A 9,997-nucleotide genomic window follows, 5' to 3' on the forward strand; every position below is an offset into this window, starting at 1 on the left:
AGTTAATTTAATGAATATATTTGTAAGCACACTTATAATGCCTTTTTTTTAATTGTATAATTAGTTATTAATCAATTAAATTAAATTGCTTTATTACTATTTCCGTGACTCCTGTGGTCCTCCATACCAATGCTCCGTTTTTTCCCATTGGCAAAATACACACTCCCAGTTTATGCTTGCTTTTAAATGTATTAAAGGCCTAGATAGACTTTTATTATAATTTTCTTTAAAAAAAATTAAATGATAAAACTAAATTTGAGTTGCTCAAATGATAATTAAACAAGATGTCTAAGCAGCACTTTAAAAAAAATAGGTCAAATTATAGCTTATGGGAAACTACTTATAATTAGACTTGCCTGCATAAAATAATTATGCTTAATACAGTGCATGATATCACTACTTCAATTTAGAATTTCTCAAGCAGGCAAAACACTTCAATCCTCTTTTGCCCTCAGTTGTGTGTGTGTCTACTGCAGCTTCTAAGATATATACAAACGAGTGCATGCAGCATGATAAGACCACACAGGAAGTGTTTGTAGGCTGGCACTCGTAGACTTGTGGTAAAGTTCCAAATAAAACATGGTGAATGGGGGTGTACAGACTAGACGGGTGTCAGGAGGTGGAAGGTGTCAGACTCTAGAGAGCTGGATTACTGTGACGGCTGTGATTGTAGAGCATATTTAAGTAGTTTTGTAGCGTCTGAGAGTTAAATTGATCTCGATGGCTGCACTGATGCAGAAACACACTTGTACAATACATTATTGTGTCAAATTTAGAAGTGGTGACTAAGTGTTGTTACACCCGACAGGTCTGTTAAGTGTTTGAACTTGTGCTGAAGAGGTACAAGGCTCCTGAGATAATGAATTTCCACTCAAAGCAAGTCAATTTAAACAGACTCTATTGGTCAACAGCACATTAGGTTAGCGTGAGCCAAGACTTATTGATCTCTTGTGGTGCAGCAGATTGTCATTTGGGGGGTGACACCTACTGGACAACTACTGCAACATCCTTGCAGCTCAGCTTGCCATTTTAAACAAACTATAAACACTAATCCTGCTTATTCATAAACATGTTTAACTCCGATCCCAAAAACTTGCAGAGCGCATTGATACCAAACAAAGGGCGGCAGAGCATGTGGAGAACATTACAGTGTTTTTATTGACATGGTTGAAACATAGAGAGACAAAATAACAAAAATATATGAAGAGACGACCCCGGAACAATATGGTATGTGACGTGAATAACCTTCCTCTGACCCTCTTGTGTTGAGGAGAAGAGCGATTCATCAGCATTTAATTACAGTGGAAACCTCTTACAGTGATTACATCTGTTCGGGTCAAATTGATCTCTATAAGCGGATGATTATTATTTCCCATACAGATTACCATCTAATTGACACGTGTATCTTAATTGCATGAATATAAAGTAATGAAAAAGACAGCTTCTCTATTTACTGGCTTGCTGCTAATTCTTCTGCCTTTTCTCTCACCGAGGACCCGCTTGGGGTGAGGCTTTGCCGGTTGGTTGAGGATCGGCAGAGTTTCACCCTAAGGGGGCATTACGTGACCGGGCATTATCAATCCACCTGACGAGGGCGGTTTCAACCACAGGTGCTTTCCCCGAGCACATTCGTTTTCTGTAAGGTAGTTGAGGAACACTGAGTTTTGCTGCTACATCTTGTTTCAATGAAAGAAAATTAAAATTTTTCCGTCATGATTTCAATGTGCATGTGGCACAAGCCTCGGGTAACCAGCTGGAACAGAGACGGGTTACCGCGAGGCAAAGTATCAAGCGAGTAAAGCAAAAAATATTGTTTTTCCATATGTTGTCATGTATGAAAAGACCCAAAATGAACACTGGAAGCAGACTACTTGATTACTATAACCAAATTATTTAACCAGCATTTGTATAGGAATGATTCTGTCCCAAGCTTTTTTGATCCATAGAAGCGTTTTGATGACTGTAACCGTGATCACTATAAGCGGTTTCCACTGTATCGGTATGAAATATGTGTTTGTTTGATAAGGCAAAGGTTCTGTTGGATTGAGTGTGTATGTCTTCAACGCCTGTTCAGAACAGTAGAGGAAAAAAAAGACTTTAAGAAACAAAACCAGTGGTGAGGTGTTTGACCTAATGTGAATGAGCCAATCTCACAGCAATAACACACTTTGTGTACAGGTGACAGGCCACGCCCACTGAGACACAGACTGAAAAATCTGGTTTCAACATTTTCCATCGCCGGCTCAAAAAGTGCCTACCACTGGTCATTTTAAAACCCAGACCGCACTTTAGGGGGGGTTTTTGCACCACAAGTCCAGGTTTTAACTGCGTGTATAAAAAGAGCCGGGCCACATCCACTCCAACTGCCACCGAGACGCTGACGTGTCATCTTCACAGGCCGATGGTGTAGGAGCGTCCTGATGGATTGTGGATGGCGGAGCAGGAGGGCTCGGTCACGGCCCATTCGTACCACACCTTCTTCCCGTTGTTGCAGCGCCAGAATCGCACTGTGACGTCCTCGTCCCGGGATATGGCGATGGGTTGCTATTGGAAGGGAGAATTTGAGTAAGAAGTGAAGGATTAATATGTGAATGCAATGACGTATACCGTTACATATAAGCCGGGTTTCCACCAAAAGTTCGCTGATCTTTTAGTCCCTAGAACTGCTTTTAAGGAACTAAAAGGTTCCTTCAGCCCACTGTTGTCTGCGTTTCCACTGCGGTCTAAAGACCTGCGAAGATCAGGCAAATTAGTCCGCTGACGTATGAAAAGCAACATGACATGGGTCGAGGGCTGCTGGTGGTCGCAGCTGTAAAAACACGCTCTGCAGCCTGCAGTTCAGTGTGTCCGCTAGTTTCATCTATGAAAACAAGCTGGAAAATAAACATTAGGATTTGTCTCACTGCGACAATATTTACTGCTGCATATATTTACTAAAGCACATTAGATGTAATGAATGCAGCGGAGGAAAATGAAACTAAGAGCATCTGTCTCCACAGTAAATCATCTGTTGAGCGATTTAAGGTTATTTATTTGTGCTTCAGAACATTAACGCTATGAAACAGAAAATAGCTTTTTTTCTCTCATTCACAGCACCGCCGTGCTGTCTCTCGCTTGTTTACCGCTTGCTTGCTCGCACGCACGATCTCTCTCTCTCTTTGATTTTTTAAAAATAAGTCAGAAAGCCAACAGCAGAGCCTAACTCTACTTTAAATGTTGTTAAAAAAAGAAAAATGCTCTTCCCTCTTCCTAAAATAGTCCTAAATCGATACTAGAGTACTTCCTTGTTTGAGAATGAAGCAATACACGAGTACAGTTGAAGCAGCGGCGCTGTATGTGTGTTTGACCAATCAGATCATCCGATCATCCCTGCAAAATCCACCCCGAAAGTTCCTGTACTTTCAGAAAGTACTACCCCACGACCAGGGCCTTTTTCAGGGGTAAAAAGGCCCCTTAAATGTCCCCTGCACTTAATTTAGACCCTGATTCCTGTGGTGGAAACGCAATTAGTTCCTCAAAAGGTTCTTAGTTCCGAGGGAAAGTTCCTGCGGTGGAAACGTAGCTTTAGAGGATTTCTTTAAGTACTGACTGTATGACTTACTTTGAGTGGGAAAAGGATCGGGAACCAGGAGAACATTCCAGGTGAATGTGTGTCCGGTTTTATACCTGTCACAAACACACACACAATATAAATATGAATATTTTGATCTAAAAGCAGAACATGACTTCCTCTTTATTAAAATGACTTACTGAGTGTGACATCTTTGTATAGCGTGGTCTCAAAGTAGCCAGCAAAACCGTGGAGCACGGTGTTGCAGCCCACTGGGAATCTGAGGCACTGATACCGGTTATTGTTCATATCTGAAAGAAGAAACAAAGCAAACATATTCAAAACGCATCATGTCAAAGTGTTACTTGGCGTACAATATGAGTTTAGTGCGTTTGTGTCTACCTTTTGTGGGGTGTCTGAAGGTGAAGCACGGCTTGGGCTCGGCCAACTGGTGGAAGTTATGCAGGCGCACCACGTAGGGCGTCTCGAAATGGCATTCTGGGTCCTTGTCGCGTTCCCGGCATCCCCGCACTTCGTTGTACAGCTTGGAGGAGGACAGGGGAGCCAGGAAGGACGTGTAGGAACAGGGGATGCTCACTCCGCCATCTGAGATTGACGTGACCAGACGAGGAAAAGAGAAAGTGATTTGAGATGCGAGGAAGCATGGGAGGTAATGGAGGATGACAAATGCCTTCCTCGTGTTTCATGTGGCAAACAACCGAGGGTGCGTTCAATGACGCCGCCTCCACATTTGTAGTTGATCATTTAAAAAAAATAAAAGAGCAACCGAGAGAGTTCACTCTAACCACAACATTGAAGTACCTTTGAGAAAGTGCTGCGCTCCATCCAAGCACTCGGGGGAAAGCTCGTTGTCGCCAAACGATCCCAGCAGCTCGCTGACGATGATGTCGGCTTTCTCGGGTGCTGCCCAATCCCTCATGTCACATGACACCACTGTCACCTGATCACCCCACTCCTCAAAGCGCCAGTTCTCCAGCCTGTACAAGTACGGACCGGTTCAAATGTTTGTGCATGGAATCAATACTACCAGCATTTCACATTTAAAGGCTCTACAAATTGATGGTAAAAGTTAAACTGAAAAGGCAAATGCATATATTTCTACTCACGTGATTACAGCATTGGGATTTTTCTCCACAGCGTACACCTTCAGCTTCCTGTCTGCCTGTCTGGCAGCACGCAGGGACGCGTTGACCAGGGGACCCCGACCTGCTCCCAACACCATCAACACCCTGTGAGAAAGATGACAGGACTTATCTCACAACTGGAGCTGTATATCACTCACTATTTTCTCAAGCATGTTACCATGTTTAACGACTAGAGGTAGTATAAGGGGCCGTTCACATGTTGCTTCTGAAAACGTGTGGAAAATGCCAGCCGTGCTGCTTTCATTTTATTCATTTCATTTCAAGGTGCTTAGGAGGTTGTGCTCCTGTCACACCTGCCGTTACTAAGCAACCAAAACCTGCATGCTGCGATGACGATGATGGTGATTTAGGAGAAAACCTCACTGGCTAAACAAAGTCAAAACAAAGAAATGGATTTCCAGCACTGTAAATGCCTCACACTAGCTTTGCTGCTCCATTTCTCTGTGTAAAGTTGGCTGACCTTTCAACCGGATGTTGTGACGTCCTTGGATGGAAACGGTGAAGCAAGTAAAATAGTCCATGGGACAGATCATAAAGCTCTGGGTAGCTACTAAAATCATTACCTTGTCCTCCATATTTACAGTAGACTGATATTTATCTCGGGGCGCTGCCGTCACACCCTGAAAAATAGGGGCTTGGGAACGCTTGTGTGCCGCGACGGCATTGTTCTCTCATTTTAGCGCGCCTTCCGCATGTCTATATTGACAACAATGGATTTGAGGGCGCAAAAAATGCGACATGTGAACGGCCCCTATGGTGCTTTATCAGGAGTATGTTGGTTGCAAAATTTAATCTCAAGGTATAAATCATTATCCAGACACTAACAGCAGTTTAAGATTTCACACTATATTGTTATTGTTTAAATACAGATTTAGGAAGAGATACTCACTGAACATTTGTGTCTTTCTGCTCTTCTGGAACTCTGTCAAGTAGACATTTATATACAGCCTGTAGACACAAGGACAAAGCAGGAGCATCAATATGTTGTGAGTCTTGTCTAACACCAATTTCACACAAACAGAGACATGTCAGTGGTGTGAGAGCGCTACACAAGTGATAATCTGTCCTGTCAGTAAAAGCTCTCCATTCAGTTACAAATGCAAACATTCACTGGAGAGCAAATTAAACATTTTAAACAAAAGCTCAGTGTAAGAACGGCAAGATCACTTTGCTATATTATTATATTTTTGTCTTGAATCTGATACCAAACCAATGGGTGCTCTACAAATAAAATACACTTTTCAGTAGACTACACAATGAGCCTGCAACTTAAAGATATACACTCCCACGTTGTAGATATTGTTTCCAAATTCACAGCATATACAGAGTAAAGATGTGTGTAATTTGAATGGCTATTTTTAGGCTTTGTTGGTCTTACCTGTTGGTACTGGGAATATTTAATAGGATCCTTCTCAAACACTTCATAGGTCTGAGACTCCAGATTGTCCATGAGTGGCTAAAGGGTGGAAGAAAATACCTTTAGCCTTCATCATCAAAAGGTTAAGAAAACATTTTTTTTTCCTAATATGTGAAAACAAATGAGCACTTCCTCACCTGGAGGGGAGACTGCAGGTAGTCTTCATAGCCTTTGGCAAAGAGCTCGTAAGCGTTGGGTGCGGGCCGGTTCTGGTTGAGGTATTCCAGGTACTGCAGGTAGGACCGGAAGTCCTTCTCAGTGTGGCGACTGGTGCCTGTGAAGATGAACTGGGCCTCCAACTAAGAAAAGAGATTGTTTTCTATTAAAACAACACTTCTAAAATATTGGCTGGTGTTTAACTTCTGTTGAATCTGTGGAACTATACCTTGAAAAGACTGAAGATTATTCGCTGATGGGCTTTTGACAGAACAGGGAAGCCCTTCTTATTAGTTAGGAAGATGTTGGTGGGAAGTATGGCTGCTTTGATGGGCTCCCCGAGCCACTTATCGATCACAGTGTCTGACGGCATGTCTGCTGCAACTTCAATAGCTTCAGGAATACAAAGAAAGAGTGCATTTTCAGTAGCAGACATGGACATAATTATTTCTTCTTAATGCACTGACTTTAGCCCCCGGGCTGGTGCTTCACAGTGTGCTTTCTCACCGAGACAGATCCTCTTGTTGTAATCACAAAGGGTTCTAAATGAGTGCCACCTAAAAGGAGCAGAGGCAAGTAAACAAAATGAGTCACGGTTTTAAAGGAAATCAATGGCGGCTATTTTAGCATGCAGACGGCACTCTACTGCTCAGGAAGTGGACTGGTGGCGTGACACTAACCAGCTCCAGGTCTTCTCATCAACACTGTCATCGACGCTAGTGCTCGGTTCGTTCTCAATCAGGTCTTCCCGCATGTCCTCCGACGCCATCAGCGGGACACGTATCCAGAACTAATCGGACACGGAGGACAACAACAGTTAGAATTCAAAATCTACACGTGCATGTTAGGTGTTCTTTTTAATGTTGTGTCTTACATTTGAGGTGTGGTGTCCAGTGTGGATGTGGTTTAGCAGCAGACGGGCTAAGTTGGCACAGTGAGGGCCCTTCAGGGGGATCATGAAGACGGGCAGACCCAGGTAGGCTGAGAAATTTAATTCCTGTGCCAGAGCCTGGAGAGAAATACAGCAGAAAAAAGGAATGATGGGAGCATGACGGGATGATACAAAGAGACAGATTCAGAGGAGTAGAGATAAGATAAGTTCACTCGTGCCATAAAATTTTGAAATCAAAGAACTCTTTTTAGCATCAACATCCAAGTTGAGGAACTTACAGACTCTGAGTTTCTGCGCTCGATCTCGATTTCTGAATCGGCGTCGATCCATGGTGAGAGCTTCCCAACAATGAGAGTATTCCAATCTAGACAAAGCACAATGGATAGTTAAAAAAAAGAGATCAACTGACTTATTACAGTTTCTTATCAATCCCTTGAGTCATCCAAGATCTCAATAACAACATATAAAGTACATTTTACAGGCCCCATTTTTTGCAAACATGGTGTCAAAAAAGGCTGAAACTAACTACGGCTGCACGATTATGAAAAATATAGAGATCACTCAGGGAAATGGGTGGGGTTGAATATAGTTATAAAACAAATTGCTGACATGTAGACACATGTATTTGTGTGTTTGTGTGTGTGTATGTACGTGCATGGTGCATGTGCGCATGCGTAAGTATATGATTTAGGTCATGTGGACATAGGGGCAAGGTACGCTTGTATCGGTTTGTGCAGACATACCAATTTATGTTAAGCTATATTGTATATCGATGTGCATGTTTCCATACTACTATTTGTACGCTAGGTATTGTTATGTACATGCATAATATACCATGAATCGATTTAGGTTTAATTGTTTTGGAACTACATCTGTATATGTATACATCAACATGAACTAATAAAAAGATATTCACAAAAAAACAAACAAATAATGCAATTTCCTCCTCATCCTGTTATCTGAAAACTGCAGCATTGCGATTTCAATAAAATTTAGATTGAGTGTGCAGCCCTAAAACTAAAATCATTTGTTAGTGATGCTGCAATAGACAGACCAATAGGGAAAAAGTGAGAGTGTGAGTGAAGTCATATACTAAAAAATCACTAAAATTATATTTGCATCTTGAGCTATATCATACAACCACCATGTCTTATGTAATTTCTTTTTTGAGTGTCTGTGATACATTGTCTGCTTCGTTAAAAATGATTTTAAGTTGATTGTTTGTTCATATGATTACATTGTCTAGCTTTGAGGTTTCCTATTTTCTAACATTCCTAATGTTTTTTCCCCAACTGCCATAAACTTCCTGAACTCTGACATCTCCTCTGTCAGAGTTGAACACGAGTAATGTAAATCTACTGCTACGGACATGTGCAATAACACGTTGGTCACTTTTGTGCAATGTAAATACTGTGAATCTACTGTTACTGAGATGTGCAATAACATTTGCTGATCACTCTGTGCAATAATTATATAATTATCTGGTGGACACTTTATGCAATAATCTGGCAAAACTGTAATCTGGCAAAACTGTCATCTCATCAATATACGTATGGTATTTTATATTGTATTATCTTTTATATTTGTTATATTTATATTGCACTTTATCTTTTTTTTATTGCATTATCTTTTTATTAGCACCTATGGGATTGTCACAATTTAATGTCGTTGTACTACAAAATTACAATAAAGGGCCTGAATCTTGAATGTCAGATATTGAACCCCTGTTGGCATCATGTAGTAATCAACCATCCATCCATCCATCCATCAGGGGCCTGTTTCTGCATACAGGGGTATAGTTCTCTTATTCCTCTACTAACTCCTGACACAATAAAGGATAAAGTGTATAACGTTTAGAAAGACAAACCTCTTCCACACAGCAGCAGGTCTGATCGGGTATGAGCACCTGATCTGGATTTAGCGGGCTCCAACTCAAACTCTCTCCTGAACCTCGAGTGGAACAGAGGCATGCACAGGAAGTCAAACCTGGACACCAGAGAGAAAGAAAGAAAGAAAGCACATCATTATAACACTGTCATGATTTATAATGTCAAGTAGCAGTGAATCTGTATACTTAACTATCACCCAGCTGGCTAACAACATACTAACAGAGCAGCCTGTGTGAGTATAAATAAACACTTCACCCCAGTATCAAGCATTGTGATTGGGCACGTGTTGGTAATTCACCGGCTAGCTTAGCATCACTAGCTAACCCGCGCATCATGCTAACAGAAGCTAACAAGCTCATTTCTACTAAATAAAATAACTTTCAGAGTGTTGCAACTCTCCTCACCCGAGTTTGGCGACCGCAGCTAACGTGTCTGCTACCTCCGGCACACAATTCAAGTCTCTCCCGCAGGACACCCTGCTCCCAGTACTGCCAGACGCCATGGTTTTAGCCGACTGAATGGAATCACTGGGACATATCTCTGTCTTACGAGGAAACTGACGCCATCTTGGCTCTGCAAGGACGTCCGCGCTCATTGGGTAGCAAGATGATGTAGACCCAAAATGGCTTCGCAAGTAGTTGCAGTTGCATGTCTCGTAAGTTATCGCGATAACTGCGCATCCACGTTCTTTTGTTCATGAAATATTGAACTCAACAGTTGATGTTTTGATGTCAACGCTTTTATAACGTCATTGTTTTGTTGTTCTACTGACATGTTTTTGCAAGACAAGTATTTTTTTTTATAGCCTACTGTAAAATAAACGAAAGTAACATAATCACATTTATTGTCAGAATAATTAATTAATTAATTTTTATAAATATATTTATTCATATTTATTTAATTTATTCCATTAGATGAATGATAAGG

The 9,997-nt window shown here is 41.4% G+C and overlaps 1 protein-coding gene across 1 annotated transcript; it reads right to left on the reverse strand.

Moving 5' to 3' along the window:
* Positions 1 to 1,133: 1,133 nt before the first annotated feature.
* Positions 1,134 to 9,661, reverse strand: prmt5 (protein arginine methyltransferase 5). Its single transcript, XM_037786331.1, has 16 exons — positions 9,475 to 9,661; positions 9,049 to 9,167; positions 7,460 to 7,545; positions 7,164 to 7,298; positions 6,970 to 7,079; positions 6,797 to 6,846; positions 6,519 to 6,682; positions 6,271 to 6,432; positions 6,095 to 6,172; positions 5,606 to 5,664; positions 4,678 to 4,800; positions 4,373 to 4,548; positions 3,953 to 4,156; positions 3,751 to 3,861; positions 3,602 to 3,666; positions 1,134 to 2,544 (listed from the first exon to the last, which is right to left on the reverse strand). Exons 1-16 carry the CDS (start codon positions 9,570 to 9,572, stop codon positions 2,392 to 2,394), a joined length of 1,893 nt encoding a protein of 630 aa, XP_037642259.1. The 5' UTR covers positions 9,573 to 9,661; the 3' UTR covers positions 1,134 to 2,391.
* Between the last annotated feature and the right edge of the window lie 336 nt (positions 9,662 to 9,997).

This window comes from Sebastes umbrosus, chromosome 12, assembly GCF_015220745.1.
Source record: "Sebastes umbrosus isolate fSebUmb1 chromosome 12, fSebUmb1.pri, whole genome shotgun sequence".
Lineage (NCBI taxonomy): Eukaryota > Metazoa > Chordata > Actinopteri > Perciformes > Sebastidae > Sebastes > Sebastes umbrosus.